The sequence below is a fragment of the Terrapene carolina genome, unplaced genomic scaffold (genome assembly GCF_002925995.2).
Source record: "Terrapene carolina triunguis isolate 2854851 unplaced genomic scaffold, T_m_triunguis-2.0 Scaffold132, whole genome shotgun sequence".
Lineage (NCBI taxonomy): Eukaryota > Metazoa > Chordata > Testudines > Emydidae > Terrapene > Terrapene triunguis.
Genome location: NW_020664483.1, coordinates 24,448,076 through 24,470,735, shown reverse-complemented (window position 1 = coordinate 24,470,735; position 22,660 = coordinate 24,448,076). Strand labels below are relative to the sequence as shown.

Below are 22,660 nucleotides of genomic sequence, written 5' to 3'. Positions count from 1 at the left end.
CCAACGGTCGACTTTCCCACTCCAAACTGGTTTGCGACCGACCGGTACCTGTCTGGAGTTGCCAGCTTCCAGATTGCAATAGCCACTCGCTTCTCCACTGGCAGGGCAGCTCTCAATCTCGTGTCCTTGCGCCGCAGGCTGGGGGTGAGCTCCTCACACAGTCCCATGAAAGTGGCTTTTCTCATTCGAAAGTTCTGCAGCCACTGCTCATCATCCCAGACTACCATGACGATGTGATCCCACCACTCGGTGCTTGTTTCCCAAGCCCAAAAGTGGTGTTCCACGGTGCTGAGCATGTCCGTGAATGCCACAAGCAATTTCGTGTCATACGCGTAACGCGGCTCGATAGCATCGTCGGAGTCCTCACTCTCACTGTCACTTTGGATCTTAAGGAATAGTTCGACAGCCAAACGTGATGTGCTGGCGAGATAAGTCAGCATACGCCTCAGCAGTTCGGGCTCCATTTCCCGCAGACAGATGGCGCTGCACAGAAACCGTTGAAAGATGGCTCCAAAGGTGGACGGAAACAAAGGGATTTCTAGGATGCAAAGCGATGCATCACGGGGCGTTGGGACAGGACCCAGAATGCCCCGCACCCACGCCCCCTTCCCACAACCCACGGCGCCAGAATGGGAAGAGGTGCTCTGTGGGATAGCTGCCCATTATGCACCGCTCCCAATGGCGCAGCAAATGCTGCAAATGTGGCTACGACAGTGCGCTGGGCAGCTGTCAGTGTGGACAGACTGCAGCGCTTTCCCTACTCAGCTGTACGAAGTCAGGTTTAACTCACAGCGCTGTACATCTGCAAGTGTAGCCAAGGCCTACGACTAAGAGGAAGCCAGACCCTTTTCAGAGGTGTTGCTTCCAGCTAGTCACATGATCTTTTCCAGTCACAAACTCCCTCTGACTAGGGGACTTCACCTGGGAGCTCCTTGGTCTTCTGAGTCAGGAGTAAAACAAAGACAGAACAGGGTCCAAACTCGTTAAAAAGGGCCAGCTCACTCTGTGACACACATGAATGTCAGTGAAGTGACAGCTATATTACACACTTGCTTTTAGTCTTATTTCACCTAGGCTTTGCCATGCTACTGCTAATTTGTGGTGTGGCAGAAGCAAGATGGTTTGATATAGTTGAAAAGCAGGTGTGAAACATGTCTTTCATTTTACTGAATGCCACAGAATGCTGCAAGTTCCTCATACAGTGTAGATAACTAACTTCCAATCTCTTTTAAGCCCTCAGATATAGTGTCTGTAAACCATTAAAGAACAACTTATCCTAGACTACTTCTTACAGTGTCCTTTGTGCCAGTGGGTGCAACTCAGGCCATGGAACCTTCTCGTTGCAGTTGGAGCACTCACACACCCCTCCTGCCCTTCTCTTCTGCTTTCCTGGACATTCTGAGGGTGACGCTATAAGAGGAAGTGTTGCACTGTCTGATGCCTCAGTTTGTTCCAACTGCAGCAGCAGATGGACTTGAGCCTTTCCAGATCCTTCTTTCATGTAGATATTAGTGTCCCAGCCTAGTGCAATTTGTAGTGTTAGTTTGTTAAGGAAAAGTTTTATTCTTAGCGTAGTTAACAGTAGTTAGTTTTTCAGCTTTGACTACTGGTTCCGTGATGGATCCAAAGGTGAAGACACCTGGCTTTAAAATGTGTGCGTTTTGTCTGTGGTCTTTTTGATCAAGGCAGGGCCATATTTGATGCTTGGAGTGTCTCAGTGGGGGCCACTCTCCTTTGAGGTACTCTATTGGCAGCTCCTTTACCAGAGAGCACCTAAGGAGTGCAATAACAGGCAGAAAGCCATAATGCTCCAAGAGGCTCTGGCTGTGAAGCCTGTCAGATCTGATACCTCAAAGAGATCTGAACACAAGATGCAAGTTCCAAGACTGTTGTACAGTTGGTTCCTAAGTAACTGGATTCAACCTTAAAACATTCAGAGACACTGTCAGTGCCAGCCTCTGAGATAACAACCAAACTGCAGTAAAAACCATCAGAACTGCCTAAACTGATTCCTAAAAAGATTGCACAAGACAAGTAGTTTCCTGTTAGCAGAGCCAAGTTACGTTCAGAAGACTTCTCAGATCTGGATCCAAGAACACTGAATTCTAAACCAAAGATGAGGAGTTTGGATCAGGGTGAATCCTTCCCTAAAGTTCATCCTCCAGTTCCAAGGATTGCATCAGATCCAAAGAGAGTTCTGGAACTAGCGGTGATGTCTCCATTGCCAATTCTCAGTTTCCACTGTTGTTGTGATATTATGAACGCATTGCATAGATCCACAGTTGGGTCATTTACCAGATTTGAAAAGACATTGCCTAAAGGGGATAAAAAGAATATTCCTGTGAGTCACACTTCTCAGAGCTCTCCATCTGAGAAACGGAAGCAGTTGGATGAGCTGTCTCAGTTTTCCATGGACCCTTCCTTACTGCCCCCATTTTTGGGCTCCTTCTGTAAAGTTTTTTCACCCTTCACCATTTTCCACATATCAGTTCCTGTAGTTTCACCAATAGTGTCTGTTTGCAAATGTTCTGACAGGGCTATCATTCAACTCAGCAGCTCCATTGGTAACAAACATCTTGGATGCCTCCAACAAAGGGTGGAGAGCACACCTCAACAAATTAGCAGTTTGAGGTCATTGGAGCTCTTAAGAAAAGAGACTATCTATAAACATCCTAGAATTGAGTGATCTGTTTGGCTCTCAAATCTTTTCTACCTCACATCCAGAAAAATGTAGTGGAAGTTGTCACAGACTGTATGCCAGCAGTATATTACATGAACAAACAGAGAGGGGCTCATTGTTCTCAGCCTAGCCAAGAAGCAGTCAAATTGGTGTTTCCAGCACAGTAGTTTATCTCACAGCTGTGTATCTAACAGGAGCCTAACTGAGCAGAGATGTAACAGGATTGCATGATCATTGTTAAAGAAATTGATGATAGATGATATCTTCAACCTGCGAGGGTTCCAGTACATAGATCTTTTTGCTACTAGAAAGAATTTGAAGTGTCACACTTTTGCTCAAAAGCCGGGAGAGAGTCTGTCTGTATCAGATGCTTTCTCCTAAACTGGGGGAAGGATCAGTTCTATGTTTCCCCCCACTTTCCTCTCATTCAGAGAGTGATAAAGAAGATAAGGCAAGGTAGTAACAGGATAATTCTAGTCCCCCCCTCCCTGCCCCCAGACAAGAATAGTTTGTGGATCTTCTTCAACTCTCCAAGGGAATGTACAGACTTCAAAAGACAAAATGAAGGTTATTTATCTATAACAGAGTTCTTTTAGATGGATTCTGCCTATTCACTCTCCCTGCCCACTTTGCCCTTCTCCTCAGAATCCTAATGAAATCTTGAGTCTGAGGAAATCATGATGGAACTTGTTGGCCGAGGGTGCCAAGTACCCTTTTATATCCTCATCCTCAGAATGTTCAGCAATGGGGGTTGGGGGGGGGGTGAGTGCTCCAACAGGCACTCCTATAAGAAGGTTCCACTGTCTGAGCTGCACTGGCTGGTGCATCCCATGAGTCCATCTACAAATAAGTAACTTTCATTTCTCCTTCATTTCTCCATTTCCATAAACTTATGCCATTTTATTCATCTATATATATTTCAGGGTTTGGTTTTTTTCCCCTTAGGTGCTTTTCTGTCTTGTAATTTTAGAATCTGAGAAAACTGGATACAGTGGCTCTCTAAATATATTTGTCACCAGCTACCATAATTTTTTCTAGGAAACCAACATCATTCTAAGAGTGTCCCAAAGCTCCATAACAGTTCTGAGTCACCAATGCAATATTTCAGTCATACGCCAGTTTTAACTCAATTAATTTCATTGAAGTTTAGGAGGAAATTTTCCCAGAGGCAGGTTATCCCATAGCCTGCAGGATTTCTTCCACCTTCTCTGTGGCATTTGGTACTGGCCACTGTTAGTGACAGGATACTGGACTAGACTAACCACTATTCCAGTATGGCAGTTTCTATGTTCCTATGAACATAAAACAGTTACTGAGTGACAGTGTATGTATTGGTTCTTTACATTAACAGATATCAGTATTTGTGGGAGAAAATATGCATCTAGCCAAGAGCCTACTAGTTTAACATTGGAGGAGATTTTTTTTATGACCTAATTATCAAAATAAGATTTCTATCTCAACAGGCCTTCATTTAACATGAGCATGTGTGGTAACCATAAAATTCAACTTAATGTAATAGTGCATTATGGTAAAAACACCACCTTGTACCAAACTATGACTACTTCATGAATTTATTAACTATAACATTGGAGGGGTACAGATCTAACTGGAATACGGGAGCATTCTATGAAAGCCCAGTTACACATTCTAGCCACAAAAATTACTTCACGTGTGCAGTCAATGTAAGCATACTTACTGTGGATCAATTTGTAGAAGCTGGCATTTCATTTCTGCAGTTGATAGTATTGAAAGTCTGTAATCTTAAGTATTGTGCTTTGGTTCTCAATTTTTTGTGTAGATTATGGAGCCTTGCTGATCATGCCTTGATTGCTCGCTGTAATATGGAAGAAGCTGTGCGCAGTGTATCTTTCAGTCCTGATGGATCTCAGCTAGCTCTTGGAATGAAAGATGGCTCCTTCATTGTTCTCAGAGTAAGGTAGGATAGTGAATTGTATTTCAGCACTGATGACTCTTCTAGTAACTCAAGGCCAAATCCTAAAGTCCTTTATTAATATTTTTTAAATCAGTGGGTATATTTTTTGAAAAAAAAATTGAATAAAAAATTATCAAAGCCTCTAGGTATTTCTCCTCAGTTGATTTTAGAGGAGACTACTTTTAAATAATGTATATTACATCCAAGCTTTAATGTATAATTTTATTTAAATTTAAATTTAACATAAAATGTCTCTCATGACATCACTGATAATGTTGTTTAAGTTTAAGCTTTCAGACTTAGCATTTTCAAGTGAAAAGCATCTGTCTTGTGGCTTAGTAGCTCTGAAATTAAATACATCTTTTGGGGAACAGAAACCATGTTAATGACATACTAATAGATGCTAGGTTTGAGAAGAACCTCTTCAATCACCAAGTCAATTTCCTGCACGAATATAGGAAAGACTGCTATCTGTAATAGTTTCATTAGTGTTGTCTGCAGGAAAGTTTGCAAACATTTGCATGTTAAGTGAAAATCAAACTTCCCATGTAATAGGACAGCACCTTTTAACTCTTTAGAATGAATTTTTGTCTATTTCAAAAGCCATATCACAAGGTATTTTTTGTTGGAATAATGGAATGGAAGAAGTGCAACAGCAAGTGAAATATTTAGGTAGGAAGAAAAACCTATAAACAGTGGGAGATCTGTGAAAGTTGCTGTAGTGCACTTTTACCATACTGGGACAGATTTTAAAATGTGTACCCACATTTCACCAGCAGAACAGATATATAAATAAAGTTCTCATTTGTGAGCAAAACTCAAGTGACTGTGCATGAGAACAGATAACTAAATATGTAACCACTGCACATGCTGCTTTATAAGTTCCATAGGTGTGCATACATATTTTGTGGCTGCAATGAAGGCATATGTATATGAAAAATTGGCCTATTATTTTTTTCCCATAAAATAATCCCATATTTTATATAACTCATTACCCAAATGGGATCTAAAGTTTCCAGACTTGATTCTCCACTGCCTTGCAGCTTGTGTAAAGTTGTGAACCACTGTGCTAAGTGAGAGTAAAATGCTACTATTCTCTTTTGATTGTGTTTTACCCTTAATTGCAGAGATGCAAATGGCTATTGTGACAGACCCAGACAGTGGGGTACAGGAGTCTGGTAGAAGGCAAATATACTGGCCACTGGATGAACAATTTTCTGTTCCCTGAGTGACCAGAGCAGGGGCTGCCCTAGAGCAATCAGGACACCTGGTTTAAAAAGGACCTCCCATCAGATAATAGGGGTGTGTGCAAGGAGCAGGGAGTGAGAAGACGTGCTGCTGGAGGAGTGAAGAGTTCAAGCGTGATCAGGCTTCAGGAGGAAGATCCTGCAGTGAGGATAAAGAAGGTGCTGGGGAAGGCCATGGGGAAGTAGCCCAGGGAGTTGTAGCTGTCACGCAACTGATACAGGGAACATTGTAGACAGCTGCTATCCACAGGGCCCTGGGCTGGAACCCGGTGTAGAGGATGGGCCCGGGTTCCCCCATCCCTCCAGCTCCTAATCGGACACAGGAGGAGTTGACCTGGTCTGTGAGAAACACCAGAAGGGAAGGTCTAAATTGGAAAGGGATCTGGCCTGTCCCTGACCCACTAGGTGGGACACAGAGACTGTGGGGATTGTTCTCCATTTCCCCCATGCTGGCCAGTGATGAGGTTAGCTGAGAGGACGGCAGGTTTGAGCCACTAGCAAAAGTAGCCAAACTGAGGGCTGCCGTGAATCTCTGAGGTGAGTAAATCCGCCTATAAGCGCAGGACCCACCAAGGCAGAGGAGGAACTTTGTCACACTATACAAGGTGCAGAAGCAATCCACAATCAGAACCTCCATTTTTCTGCTTCATGTTATGTGAAATAGAAAAAATTACCCATTCATTTCTATGGAAAGCCAAAGCAATATAACATGTCCATCTTACTGAGCACTCTTTACTCCAGGAAGACTTTCATTTATGTCAACAAAGGTTTTGCATGAGTAAAAGATTCTGAATAGGGCCCTAATAAATCATTTATTATTGAGGTTGGTGGATAAAAGAATTAAAAATGAGTACATAATAGAAGTAAAATGCATGATATTGTTATGCAGTCAAGGCTTTTTAATAGGAAGAAAGGAACACTTCTTTGGATACTTGAAGTACACATCCCAAATACATAAGTACAAAGGTATTCCTCACCCAGTGAAGATTTGCAAAAGGTGTGCACTAAGAGGGTATTAATAATCTTATGGCTGGGAGAGCATAAACAGTGAAGAAAACCCAGGGAGATCTGTCAGCTATTCTCTAACACAAAAATGACTTTTAAACTTCTAAATTTGTTCAGCTGTATAGTCATACAATTTTTATTTAAAGTCATTAAAAGTACTGCCACATAGTAGTACTAGCACAGACTTTTATAAAGCTTAATTTTTAAATAATGTAGTAATATTACATTAAAACTCCTTTTAAAAGATCAGTTTCATTCTCTGGCAATTAATCTCGTCTCTGGCTCACGGTAATCTTGTTTTTGATGATTTGGCTGGCATTTAACATTATTCATGATTCTGATGTTAGATACTGGTAATAACAAATCCTGGATCCATTATTCTAGCCTTAAAAAAATGACAATGTTTGTGTGGGAAACCCTAAGTGTAAGTGTTTCTCCATCTATTCCTGTTCCAAGATTTCTTGGAAGATGAGCAATTCTGCAAACCCTGAATGCAGGAAACTATGGGTTCTGGCAATATATTTTTCTCTTTTTTTTAGGGTCAGATTCTGATCCAAATGGACTCTGTGTCATGGAGCTCTCAGAATCTCAGTGATTTGGGCCCTGTGGCCATAAACGGGAAATCTAGAGGGTGGCATTTCCTGTTGTGGAGTGGTTATATCAGCTCTAGTCACCACTAAACTATTGCATAGAGTTGGTAGAACATTTTTTTGTCAAAACACTTTTTCAAGAAAAAATGGTTCTTTGAGATGTGTTGCACATGTCCATTCTACTGCAGTTGTGTGCAAGCCCACTTGTCAGAGATTTTTCCCTTGGTGGTACCATGCAAAAGTATAAAGGGCAGAGCTGCCTCTGACCTCCCGCCCCCGCAGCAGTTCCTTCTTACCACCCGTGACAGTTATAGGAATGTGTGGTCTTGCTATTGCAAAATTTCCCCTCATATTTGTATGTAGTTGGTACTTGTTTTAGTAGTTTTTGTAGTTTAGACTGTTTGGTAGATATAGAAATATTGTTTTTTAAAGTGTTTTTAAAGCTTCAATTCCCACTGCTGAGTCCCAGTGGTAGGGCATGGCATGGTCCACGGGTTTCAAGCCCTGCCCTTCCTGCAAGAAACCAACGCCTGTGAGTGACCTGCACTCAGGATACCTGAAGTGTCATGGGGAGACTTACATCAGGATCCGTTTCAAATTTGCAGGGACTTTAACCGAATAACCAAGAAAAACAGGGAGGCCAGACTCAAGTTTCTTTTGATGGAGGCAGCCCTGCATCAACCCTTAGAGCCTTCGGAGTGGGTACTGAGTGCATCTGCATCCATCAGAAGTGTTCCCTCTGTTTTGATTGAGCTTTGGGGCCTATTGCCCTCCCTAGTAGTGTGGGAGAGACACCAGAAGAAGACATTTAAGGGCCCAGTTTCTGGGAGATTGAGGTCCCCAGCACCTAAGTCCAGCAGGCACATGGACAAGCACAACAGAGTGCACTCAAGGCCAAGGCACTTTCCAAGGCAGTCATCTGCTCAGCAGGGACTGTCAACTCTGGCACCGGCACCGTTGAGATTGGCCCCCGAAGTGGCTCCATTTAGTTCAACAGTACTGTTCCGGTACCGTCTACTTTGGCTTATGTGACAGCATGGGATCTGGTGATTCTCAATGTGCCGGCTTTGCCAGCGATCCAATAATCTTCTTGCCCAGTACCAGTGCCCACTGTAACTTTATTGACTTTGTCCCAGCATGCGGTACTGTGGGTGCCTCTAGTACTCCGTGTATGTCTTCATGTGGTACTTTCAAGAAGGAAGCCAGCCATGATCTCACTGATAGCACCATCTGCAGGCTCCCAACATTGATCTTGGGCAATGATTGGAATAGCCCCTACTTGGTTAGAGGAGGCTGGTTCATCTTCAAACTCCGAGTTTGGCTCCCATGTGTCGCAGCCGGACCATGAACCATTCCCCTTCCACAGCCTACCATCCTTGGTATTCCTTTGAGGCTCCATCTTGGCCATCAACCAGAGACCATTGACTGGGAAGTAGTTGGGCTCTGAGACCTTACCAATAGACATTTTGGACCCCTTAGGTTTTTTTTCCTTCCTCCAGGTCATCTCCACACCCTCCCTACTCTGCTTCATCAAGTAGGCACCAAGATTTACCACACCAGGTGCAGAGGGAGACCACACCCAGTAACAGGTTCAGTACCGAGCAGGAGGAAATTCTCCCTTTAGAGGAATTGAAGAAGGCTCCACTACAGCCAGTTTTGGCTTTCTCCTCTTTCATCACCTGATGAGGCAGTGGTATCAGAAAGTTCCTCACTTCCCCCTGAGGATTATAGGCTCATCAGGACTTGTTCAAGAGGGTGACTTCCACTCTGGATATCCAGGTGGAAGAGGTTGGAGAAAGGTCTCACAGGCTGGTTAACGTCTTAGCTTCTGTGGAACCATCAAGAACACAACTAGCTGTCACCTTCAGCCCCCAACTAAAACCTCTCCAGCGCATCATCAGAGATCTACAACCTATCCTGAAAGATGATCCTTTACTCTCACAGATCTTGGGAGACATACCTGTCCTCGCTTACAGACAACCCCCCAACCTAAAGCAAATACTCACCAGCAACCACACATCACTGAACAAAAACACTGACCCAGGAACCTATCCTTGTAACAAAGCCCGATGCCAACTCTGTCCACATATCTATTCAAGTGACATCATCATAGGGCCTAATCACATCAGCCATACCATCAGGGGCTTGTTCACCTGCACATCTACCAATGTGATATATGCCATCATGTGCCAGCAATGCCCCTCTGCCATGTACATTGGCCAAACTGGACAGTCTCTACGCAAAAGAATTAATGGACACAAATCTGACATCAGGAATCATAATACTCAAAAACCAGTGGGAGAACACTTTAACCTGTCTGGCCATTCTATGACAGACCTGCGGGTGGCTATCTTAAAACAGAAAAACTTCAAAAACAGACTCCAACGAGAGACTGCTGAGCTGGAATTGATATGCAAACTAGACACAATCAACTCAGGATTAAATAAAGACTGGGAATAGCTGAGCCATTACAAACATTGAATCTATCTCCCCTTGTAAGTATTTTCACACTTGCTTCTTATCAAACTGTCTGTACTGAGCTATCTTGATTATCACTTCAAAAGTTTTTTTTCTCTTACTTAATTGGCCTCTCAGAGTTGGTAAGACAACTCCCACCTGTTCATGCTCTCTGTATGTGTGTATATATATCTCCTCGATATGTTTCACTCAATATGCATCCGAAGAAGTGGGTTGTAGCCCACGAAAGCTTATGCTCTAATAAATTTGTTAGTCTCTAAGGTGCCACAAGTACTCCTGTTCTTTTTGCGGATACAGACTAACACGGCTGCTACTCTGAAACCCATCAAGAGTAGTGCTTCCAATTAATGAAGCTATCCTGAGCCCACCAAAGTGTTGTGACAAACTCCATCTTCGCTCCTCCCACCTAGCAGAAAGGGCCAAGCACAGATATTCTATTCTCTCAGGGGGATTTGAACATTTTTACACCACCCCACTCCGGGATTGGTGATAGTCTGAGCTGTCAATGAGAGAGAATACAGTGGCAGCAGGCATCTACCCCCAAAGGAAAGGATGCAAAGAAGTTAGATCTCTTTAGCAAAGACTTTAGCAAAGCTCTTGGTACGGTCTCCCACAGTATTCTTGCCAGCAAGTTAAAAAAGTATGGATTGGATGAATGGACTATAAGGTGGAGAGAAAGCTGGCTAGATCGTCGGGCTCAATGGGTAGTGATCAACGGTTCAATGTCTAGTTGGCAGCTGGTATCAAGTGGAGTGCCCCAGGGGTTGGTCCTGGGGCCAGTTTTGTTCAACATCTTTATTAATGATCTGGAGGATGGGATAGATTGCACCCTCAGCAAGTTCGTGGATCACACTAAGCTGGAGGGAGATATGCTGGAGGGTAGGGATAGGATACAGAGGGACCTAAACAATTAGAGGATTGGGCCAAAAGAAATCTGAAGAGGTTCAGCAAGGACAATGCAGAGTCCTGCACTTAGGATGGAAGAATCCCATGCACTACTACAGACTAGGGACCGACTGGCTAAGTAGCAGTTCTGCAGAAAAGGACCTGGGGATTACAGTGGATGAGAAGCTGGATATGAGTCAGCAGTGTGCCCTTGTTGCCAAGAAGGCTAACGGCATATTGGGCTGCATTAGTAGGAGCATTGCCAGCAGATCGAGGGAAGTGATTTCCCCCTCTATTCAGCATTGGTGAGGCCACATCTGGAGTATTGCATCCAGTTTTGGGCCCCCCACTACAGAAAGGATGTGGACAAATTGAAGAGAGTCCAGCGGAGGGCAATGAAAATGATTAGGGGGCTGGGGCACATGACTTACGAGGAGAGGCTGAGGGAACTGGGCTTGTTTAATCTGCAGAAGAGAAGAGTGAGGGGGGATTTGATAGCAGCCTTCAACTACCTGAAGGGAGGTTCCAAAGAGGCTATTCTCAGTGGTGGCAGATGACAGAACAAGTAGCAATGGTCTCAAGTTACAGAGTGGGAGCATAGCAGGGCCCCGCTCCAGTTTGGAAGGGGTTAAAAACAGCCCTGGGAAAGGGCTGCCCCGGGGAGCCAATCATGAGCGGGCTTGAGGCAGCCAATCAGAGCCTGGCTGGGCCAGTATAAGAAGGGCTCCTGGGGAGAAGGAGTGGAGCAAGAAGGACCTAGCTGCCTGGTAGAGACATGGGTACTGTCAAGGCTGGATCCCCACTTTGAACCTTAGGGTACAAATGTAGGGGCCTGCATAAAAACTTCTAAGCTTATCTACCAGCTTAGCTTTGGTCCGCTGCCACCATCACAAGAATTCCCTCCCTGGGAAGCCTTGAGAAACCTTTCACCAATTCCCTGGTGAACACAGATCCAAACCCCCTTGGATCTTAAAACAAGGAGAAATTAACCATCCCCCCCTCCTTCCTTCCACCCTCCTTTCACCAACTCCTGGTGAATACAGATCCAAACCCCCTTGGATCTTAAAACAAGGAGAAATCAATCTGGTTCTTAAAAAAGAAGGCTTTTAATTAAAGAAAAAGGTAAAAATCATCTCTGTAAAATCAGTATGGAAAATACTTTACAGGGTAATCAAACTTAAAGAGCTCAGAGGACCCCCCTCTGTCTTAGGTTCAAAGTACAGCAAACAAAGATACACACTCTGGTAAAAAGGTACATTTACAAGTTGAGAAAACAAAGTAAATCTAAGACGCCTTGCCTGTCTTTTACTTACTAGTTTGAAATAGGAGAGACTTGTTTAGAAAGATGGGGAGAACCTGGATTGATGTCTGGTCCCTCTCAGTCCCAAGAGCGAACCACCCCTTAAAACAAAGAGCACACACAAAAGCCTTTCCCCCCCCAAGATTTGAAAGTATCTTGTCTCCTTATTGGTCCTTGGGTCAGGTGTCAGCCAGGTTACCCGAGCTTCTTAACCCTTTACAGGTAAAAGGATTTGGAGTCTCTGTACACAGAGAGCTGTTACCCTTCCCTTCATAGTTATGACAGGTACCTTGGACAGAGCAGTACTGGGAAAGGGCAGGCTGAGCTGGGGAGCTCTGGCCTGGCAACCTCCCAGGCTGAGGCCTTGCAGCAAAGGCCTGAGGAGGTACTAGGGCTGCAGGGAGGCAGCCAGGGCAAGAAAAGACAACATGTCCAACCACCTTGCTATTGATGAGTGGCCTTTTCAGACTGCAGTTTGCCCCTGAGAGAAGGGCCTAGATTATGACTGGCAGTAGCCGCTGAGGCAAGGGGGGTTGGGGTTCCCCTGAGAAGGGAGACCCAGAGTGTGGGGACACTGCCAAGAGGCAGCACCCCAAGGTAAGGGGCACCGTGGTTCGGGTGGGACGCGGGGCCTGAACTGGTGGAGATAAAGAGACTTCAGAGGGGCAGGTAAGGGCAGGAGAGAAACTGGATAGAGGAGGGCGCTCCTGAGCTGGATGAGCTAATTCCCAGACTGACCAGCAGGAGGCACTGCGCCGATGAGTCAGCGTTGTTACAGGGAGGTCTAGGTTGGATATTAGAAAACACTATTTCACTAGGAGGGTGGTGAAGCACTGGAATGGGTTACCTAGGGAGGTGGTGGAATCTCCATCCTTAGAGATTTTTAAGGCCCTACTTGACAAAAGCCTGGCTGGGATGATTTAGTTGGTGTTGGTCCTGCTTTGAGCAGGGGGTTGGACTAGATGACCTCCTGAGGTCTCTTCCAACTCTAATCTTCTATGATTCTTAGGCAGAAAACTTTATTTGACACCAGAGCTGCAGCTCAGGACTGGTAACCAGCAGGCTTTGCTGGACCACTATGACTGTAGCTTCTGGGACAATATATTATAACGTAAAGACAAATTGCCAGAGGATGCAAGGCAGGAATTTCTCACCATGGTAGATGAGTGTGAATTAGTGGCCAAAATCTCATTTTAGGTGGGTTTGGACACTGTTGACTGCAGGTAGAGCCACGGCATCGGCCATTATGATGTGCAGATACTGGTGGCTCCAGTCATTGGGTCTTCCTCAAGAGGTCCAACAGACCTTATAGGACTTGTCCTTTGAGGGGTCGCAACTCTCCTCTGAGCAGACAGATGACAAGCTGCATAGCCTCTAGGCTGATGCGCAAATCTTTGGGCATTTATACACCTACACCAAAGAGGAAACTGTTCTGTCCTCAGCAGCCTCACCATTATCCTGCTTTCATGCCTTGTCACCAAGACTTAGCCAGAAAAAAGTGCAGAAGACCACCCACTCCTTTTGCCTCAGCTCCTCATTAACCCACACAGCCTGCGAATTCTAAGTAAATATTTGCATGTGTTTGTCGAGAACACCCTACCAGTTTCCAGAATGCCAGCCTCTCTTAGAACACTGTTTGCCAATCAGGTCTCCAACTATGTGGGTGCTTGGTCCTGCATCACTACAGACCAGTGAGTCTTAAGCATAGAAGAATTAGGATACACCCTTCAATTTCTTTTTATCCCCACTTCTACCCTCCTTCTCCATCCCTTTTCAGGACCACTCTCACAAGGCGGTCCTCCTTCAGGAGGTGTAATCTCTCCTCCAGCTGGGAGTCATAGAGGAAGTTCCTCAGTTATGCAGAGGGAAGGAGTTTTATTCCCACTATTTTCTGATCCCAAAAGCAAAGGGAAGACTCAGACCCATACTAGTCCTGTGGCAGCTCAACAAACATCTGAAGAAAATAAACTTTCATATGGTCACACTGGCTTCCATTATCTCCTCCCTTGACCCTGGAGACTGGTATGCTTCCCTTGTCCTAAAAGACTTGTATTTTCACATGGCAATACATCAAAGCCACAGAAAATTCCTCAGGTTTTTGGTAAATCAATCCCACTACCAGTTCACAATATTACTGGTTGGCCTGTCCACAGCTCCATGGGTGTTCACAAAGTACTACATTACAGTGGTGGCAGTATTCCTGAAGAAGTCAGGAGTTCAAGTTCTTCCCTACCTGGACAACTGGCTCAGTACTGTCCAGTGTGTCTGTCATCCAGTACACCTTCAATGTGCTAGGGTTGCTCATCAACATACAAAAGTCAATCCTGTCACCTGTAGAAAATGTAGAATTTATAGGAGCAGTCTTGGACTTTATGGAACCCAAGGCCTTCCTTTCACAGATAAGATTCCAGACTATGCTGGCCATTGTGTTAGACCTGAAGGCCAATGATAGTATGCACTTGCCTCAAACTTCTGGGGCAATTGGCCTCATACACTTATGTAGTTTAACTTGCCAGGCTCTGTCTCTGGAAGCTGCAAAGGTGGCTGGCATCGGTGTAATTTACAATTTGTCTTCCCCTAGACATGGTGGTTCAGGAGCTCACTCCAATCTTGGCCTCTCTAGACTGGTGGAGAGACCCTTCAAGGTGTGTGTGTATAGAGGGGTTCTGTTTGCTCTTCCTTAACCATCTTTGACCATAGCTATGGACACATCTGCCCTAGGTTGAGGGGCTCACTTGTGGTCCCTGAAACTCAAAGTTTATGGTCTGCTTAGGATTTAACCCTACATATAAAATGTCAGTGAACTAAGGACCATCTGGCTAGCATATCAAGCCTTCCTTCCCCATAACAAGGGAAAAAATCTTCTCATACTCGCAGACAATACAGCTGCCGTGTTCTATGAGAACAGGCAAAGAGGGGCATGGTCAACTTGCCAGGATGCAATGTGGCTGTGGTACTTTCGTATTGCTAACTCAATCCATCTCAAAGCCTCTCACCCTTCCAGGTGTTCAAAACAATCTTGCAGATGGATTAAGCAGATCTTTTACCAGTAACCATGGTCTCTCCTACCAGACACAGCCAGATACATTTTCCAACTGTGGGAGACTCCCCATATAGACCTGTTGTAACAAAAGTCAACAGGAAGTGTCATCAGTTTTGTTCTTGAGCAGGTCACAGCCCACAGTCTCTGATGGATGCTTTCCTGTTGCCTTGGACAGACAAGCTCCCATATGCATTTCCCCCAGTTTCACTTCTATCCAGAATGTTGTTGAAAATCAGGCAGCAGCATGCTCGAGTCATACTCATAGATTCAGTATGATCTCAGCAACATTGGTTTTCTACTAAGCTGACCCTTTTATACAGAGCTCTATTGCCACTACCAACTGGACTCAGACCTGATCTCTCAGGACCATGGTCACCTCCTCCACCCTAACCTGCAGGCCCTCCATCTGATAGTCTAGCTGCTCCATGGCTAACAGGAGGAGGTTTGTGCAAAGGGGATTCAAGATGTACTTGTAAATAGCAAAAAGCCTTCTCCTGGGTTTATTTACTTGGCAAAGTGTAAGAGATTCTCCATTTGCTCCCAGCAAAAAGGCATTCACTCTGTCTGGGCTCTGCTCCATCATGTGTTGGACTATTTGTTACACTTGAAACAACAAGGTCTTGCCATTAGTTCCATCAAGATCTATCTAGCAGCTAAAACAACGAGGAGTCCTTGTGGCACCTGTCACCTATTGATAATTGTTCATTTTTCTCCAATCCTTTGACAGTTAGATTCGTGCAGGGTTTATATCCTCAAGTACAGGATCCTATTCCCCCTTAAGACTTAAACCTGGCATTAGAAAAGCTAATGGGTCCTCCTTTTGAACCATTGGCTAGCTGTTCATTGCTCCATCTCTCTATAAAGATAGACTTTTTTGATGCAATCACCTCAGCCAGGAGAGCGAGTGAATTACAAGTACTAGTTTCTGGACCTCCATATACAATCTTCTACAAAAACAAACCCTCATTTGAAGTTTCTCACCAAGGTGGACCTCACTTTCACATTAATCAGGCAATATATTTACCAACTTTTCCCCCGTAAGCCTCATAATCATAGGGATGAGGAGATGCTCCACACATTAGACATTAGAGGAGTGTTAGCATTTTACCTGGACAGGACTAAACCATTTAGGCCATTGTCTCAAATTGTTCCTGGCAATTACAGACAGAATGAAGGGCCTTCTTCTTGTATTCATTTGTGCTGTGACTTGGCTGATGTTCTGCCACTGAATAGAATGCTAGCACGTTCAACCAGATCTCATGCAGCTTTTCTGGGCCAGCTGCCTATTCTGGACATTTGCAAAGCAGCAACTTGGTCATCAGTTCATACCTTTGCTTCACTTTATGCCATCTCTCAGCAGTCTAGAAATGATGCCAGATTTGGACATGTGGTCCTTCAATCATTATTCAGATAGATTCTGATTCTACCTCCTGATCAAACTACTTGTGAGTCACCTGAAGTGGAATGGACATGTGCAATCACTTGGAGAAGAAAGCAGTTCCTAACATGTCCTGTAACTGATGTCCTTTGAGATGTGTTGCACTTGTCCATTCCATGACTCATCCTCCTTCCTCTCTCTGTCTGAATCTTCTAGAAGGAAGGAACTGAGGAAGGTTGGGGGAAGCTCTGCCTTTGTAGCTTCGAATGGTGGCATGAGGCAGCAGAAAATGGACATACTGCTCTGATGGTTATTGCTGAGAGAAAAATCCCCAACAACTGTGCACTGGGTATGCACACACCTGAAGTGGAATGAAAATGTGCAACACATTTCAAAGAACAACAGTTACAGGACAGGTTCATAACCAATTTCTTTATGACAAAATGGAAATATTCAAACAAATAATGTGTTTTCTTTGACAATTTTGGAGTGTTTGTTTGAAAAACCAAAACCCAACATTTTTTCAGATTTTGGGTTTTCAAGTAATACCCAAAACATTTTGATGAAACATTTCAATGAAAAGAAATTGTTTTCTTGAGGAGGAAAAAAAATCATTCCTTGACCAGCTTCACCACTAATACCACCAAATCCCACAGTCTATTCCTACTCTTAATGTTGTTTATTCTCCTCTCTGAATTCTGTGATAGATCTGCAACAAGAAAAGTCTCATTAAAGTTTATTCAAATTTATAAACTTTGAGGCCACATAGCAGTAATGAAGCAAACTAAAAACTACATTATTTTAAAAATGTTAAAAGTTCCATGAGGTAACACAAGCAGCTTCATCTCCAAAAATCTTCCTTAGAGCCACAGTCTATAATATAATCAATATAATGCTGACTGGCTTTGATACTAAGTAGTCTCTTGTACAGAAAAAACCTAACTTATCCTACTATAATGGAAAACAGTGGGCTACTGAGTTACATTACATCCCCAAATATACTTTACATAACTTAGAGTAGCAGTTCATATTTTGAGTTCATAATTTTCTTTCTAATGAAAAACATTTACAAAGAGGTATAGTCATTTCTCTTTCTAAACTAGAAAAAAACAAGATGAAAGCAGTTAATTGGCCGTAAGGAGTATAACAAAGAGAATCGTAAATGTTTATAAATGTCAAGTCAAAATGGTAAAGTCACTTTGCTAGATATAAACCTGTTTGTTTTGCTTAAAAACTTATGAGTATAGACAGTAAGAGCAACAGAGACTTTTCAGAATGGAGGATTCTGACTTCTGAAGTCTGATTTTGCTTTTAGAAAGTGTTTAGTATGTCTGTCTTAATTTAAATATTTTTGGGTTTCATATTTACAAGTCCATAATTTATATTCTTGCTCTTGGTTCTTTCAGAGATATGACAGAGGTAGTTCATATTAAAGACCGAAAGGAAGTAATTCATGAAATGAAATTTTCACCAGATGGCTCTTATCTTGCTGTGGGTTCTAATGATGGCCTCGTGGATATCTATGCAGTTGCTCAACGATACAAGAAGATAGGAGAATGCAACAAGTCTTCTAGTTTTATTACTCATATTGACTGGTCTGTGGATAGTAAATTCTTGCAAACCAATGATGGTGCAGGAGAGCGACTGTTCTACAAAATGCCATGTAAGTTCAGAGAAGTTAGATTTATGAACAAATAAGCTAGTTTTATGGTTTCTAAGAGGACAATACAATATGTGTATTCAAATTTTACATCTCAAAGCAGAAACACTTGTTTATTATTTACCTAAATATCTATTGTTTACTTATAAAATCAGATATATTTACAATTCATATTAATCTTTAGTAAAAGAAATATCTCTCCACATCAGTATTCATCTAATTGCACATTTCCCATAGTATTAGTTATATTATATACTGACTCACTAAAGAAATAAATTCTAGATCATCATTAATGTCTGAAAAAGCCACCCTTTGTTATACACTGGTTTCATTCCATTCATATAATGCATAATTCTGGAATTGGTGGTTAAACTAATTATTAAGAATGTTTGGGTAAATGTCAAATGTATCCTTGAAATATAAACATTTTCAAAATTCCACAATAATTATTGGCACTCCAAAATGACACTGTTAAGCTTTGACAGGGCCACTGGAAATCATGAACACAGATCATGCCAGAAAGTCCTCAGCAGAAGACTGGAAATATATGGGTAACAGCAGTTTGAAGAGCTGTACAGCCTAAAGTGTAGTAACGAGTTTAGTATTAGAAAGAGGGACTGAGAGTAGAGTTCATTCTACCCAAGAGAGTAGCTAATTCACTTTAAACCTAAACTTGTCCACTCTTCCAATATTGATCTTATGTAGAACAAAAACTGCTAATCATAAGAGCTGGTCAGAAAATGGAGTCCCATGCCCCACCATGCCCAGGCTTCCATGGTCTAGGATCCTGGCTGTGCATCACAGAGCCTGGAAGTCATGAGAACTCAGTCTTGAGACAGAGCTCTCAGGATATCCAGGCTCCAGGGCACAGTGTTGGGAACCTGCAGGTTCTTGGATGGAACCCCACACCACCAGAGAGAACCCCACAGCAGGGAGCCTGGAAGCCATGACAACCCTGGCTCAAGCTGGGGCTTTCAGGATTTATGGGCTTTCTGCTGTGGAGCTGGGATTCTGGGAGACCTGGCCCTGGGGCAGTCTGCATGATATGGCTACCCTCAGGGCCGGCTCTGGGGAGGGGAGGGCGCGGGGGGGAGGGCAGCCGGAGCCCCGGGGGGAGGGCGGCGAGCCCGGCTGTGGCCCCGCTCTCCCCGGCGGCCGGAGCACCACGCCGCCCCCCTCCAGGTGCCGTCCCAAGCACAAGCTTGGTGGGCTGGTACCTGGAGCCAGCCCTGGCTACCCTGGATACGCATACCATGGTAGCCCAGGCAGCTGCTGACTAAAATTGACATTCTTGTCCATTTCATTGCTGTTTGTTTCTCCCAAACTGCAAATCTTGAGTTTTGGCCAGATCTACTAGTCATGACAAACTATGTAATGGTTTTGTGACATTAACAACATAAAGATTATGATGAGACTACTAAACTCATTTTCACTTGTGACCTTGGCCAGGATTTGAATCCAGATCACCAAAAGTGAAAAGCTAATATATTAGCCTGCACCAAAATTTAGAATTTTAAAGGTTCTTTATATTATTTATACATTTGAAAGGACAAACACATAATAAGTTCTTTGGGGCTTGATCGTATGTATTTGTACAGCACCTAGCACAACAGGATCACAATCCTGCATGGACCCTCTGAGTGCTACCATAGTAAAAATCATTAATTTTGTTTAAAGCTTAATAAGTAAGTACCTAGATTAAAACTGCCCTTCAGATTTAGAAAAATATGACAAATAACAGGAAAAGATTTTGTTTTGGTTTAAAACATGTCTTCATCAAAATGAGTGTAAAAACTAGTTTAAAAATGATTACCTAAATCTCTCATTTTAAACTTTATTTAATTGTCATCACTGTGTTAACTTTAAAATGAACAAATCTTTAAAAAAATCAGTTTATGACCAGCATTCCTCTGTTTCTCAAAGTTTGCATCACTTGAGGTTTCCATATCTGCATGTAATATACATATGTCCTGGGGAATAACAATTTGAAAGTCTTTTTGCTAATATTAAATAATGAGTAGCACAGAGGAAAAAATGTTTACTTCAATAAATTGTGGCACATTAAAGGCTAAATTAAGCATATCCAGCACACAGATAATATAGTGACAGGCACTTCAGAATTGTTAATAGATTTACATTTAGATTAAAATGTTTTTAATATTCTTCTGGCCAAGAAATCCAGTGGGCTGTACATCCCTAATAGCTTTATAATCATTTTAGAATGAAAGCTAAAGATTTACTCTATATTTAACAATTTTGAAGAAAAAAGAAATGTTACAATTAATTGATTTCAGATAATTTTTAATGTCTACTGTATATATGAGCTTGAACCAAAACCCTGGATTTGACACCCCCAAGAATTAGACCCAGCTCTAATTTAGTGAAGTTTTAAAATTAGATTGCTTTCTTTTCAGCTGACATCTCCTTATATGTTTAAAATGTAGCTAATGCATTCTATCACATGTGGTAAGTTTAACTTTGTTTCCCCTACAGAATTGTTATAGTCTTCTTGGGACAAGTCCAAAGTTCTTCATAACAATTCTTGAAATTATTCTTCAATGAAATTTGACTTCAAACATTACTCTGCTGATCAGCTCATGTTGTGTTGCTGATACAATCTTAATACAATAGGATTACTTGCAATCATTGCAAATGAAACATGAATAAAAATGTTTGTCAGCTAATATTTTTTCCCAATTATGTTCTCCTAGTACATACAAGACATTCAGAAATGCTATTTACATAGGGAGCATTAAAGATTACCATGAAGTAATAACATGCCTAATTAACTTAGGGGAAAGCTATTACCCATAGAAAAGTCTTTGTTAATGTAAAGAGTTATTGTATAGTGACAGATTAACCAAATATTCTCATTTAATTGATATTATATAATCCAATAAAGCAAATTCCTGTACCAGTTGTAAAAGTGAAGTTAATAAATGGAGGTAGGTTTAGGATAGGATATTTTAGAATTTTAATCCTCATTTCAAAATTTGAATTAGTATATATTATTTTATTAATTTTATAGCACCTAAAAGTGTTCTCTTTATTTATGTGTATATGTAACTGTACAGTTAGAGGCATTTCTTTTGTAGAACTGCTATAGAAGATGTGACTTTTTGAGTCAAAATGGTGTAAAATCAGGATCTAGATAATCTGTAAAGTGCTCAGATTCTACAGTGATGATCTAGGAAAAATCATAACCAGATAGATCATGTTTATTTAAAATAAAATAATCTTTCTTTCTTGGCATAAAAACACTGAGCTCAAAAAGAACACACAACTAACTATAATGGAGAAAAGCATCTTTTTAATGGAAAGATAATTGGTGAAACAGCATATTAATTTGACTATTTTCAGCTGGGAAGCATTTAACAAGCAAAGATGAGATCAAAGGAATTCATTGGGCCTCATGGACCTGTGTGATAGGGCCTGAAGTGAATGGAATTTGGCCAAAATATACCAACATTACAGATGTCAACTCTGTGGATGGAAATTACAGTAGCTCAGTGCTAGTGACTGGAGATGATTTTGGATTTGTAAAATTATTCAAATTTCCTTGCCTAAAGAAAGGTAAGACACAGTTTTCATCTCAGGAATTAAGTAATTAAACTGCCACGGAATGTATGCCATATTACACTGATAGTATACTAATATAATTATTGGGAATTTAATCTCCCCTTGATGTCCATTCAAAACTGCCATTAATATTAATGAGAATGATGTGCACATAGGAGAGAATATGTTCCATTGATTCTAAAATGATCAGTTGAGTGGGTATTGCCTTATGTAACACTTAATATAAGCAGATGTCAAATAAGACTATTCTAATCACTTTCCAGAAGAGTGTATTTCTTTTCCCCTGCATATTTTAGACCCTTGTCTTTTAGTAAAATATTCCTATTTCACTATTCTGGAAAAGATCCACTTGTTGCAATTGAGCTATTGTTATTATCATAGCATCTTTATAACTCTGTCCTATAAAAATCATCTCCTTACTAGCATAATATATTCATGTATTGATGAGACAGACTGGGGAGAGGGCTTTTTTAAATGTTTGGATCCTGGTTATTGAGAAACCGATCAGCTCTGCAACAGACTTATGTCTGGTCTAGACGACATACCTATATTGGTATATCTATGTCGCTCGGAGTGTGAAAAATCCACATGCCTGAGCAATGTAATTATACCGACCTAACCACCCATGTAAATAGCGCAATGTCAATGGGAGAGTTTCTCCTGCTGACATAGCTACCGCCTCTCAGGGACATGGATTAACTATGCCAATGGGAATGCTCTCTCCTGTCAGCTTGGAGTATCTTCGTTAAAGTGCTACAGCGGTGCAGCTGTGCCAATGCAGTGTTTTAAGTGTAGATGTGCTCTGAACTTTTGGGGAGAAGTCTACTTTACTAGCTAGGAAAGGTAACTATTGATAAGTGTAGACTCACGTTTGCATTTTAT

At 42.2% G+C, this 22,660-nt stretch overlaps 1 protein-coding gene across 2 annotated transcripts in view; it reads left to right on the top strand.

The window, feature by feature from the left end:
• The window catches only part of EML6 (EMAP like 6), a 321,992-nt gene that overhangs the window by 160,873 nt on the left and 138,459 nt on the right, over positions 1-22,660 (top strand). For both annotated transcript variants that reach the window (XM_024215452.2, XM_026653192.2), the window contains exons 8-10: positions 4,479-4,616; positions 17,946-18,202; positions 21,560-21,772. In XM_024215452.2, coding sequence (XP_024071220.1) covers positions 4,479-4,616; positions 17,946-18,202; positions 21,560-21,772 — 608 coding nt within the window. The remainder of the gene's footprint in view (positions 1-4,478; positions 4,617-17,945; positions 18,203-21,559; positions 21,773-22,660) is intronic.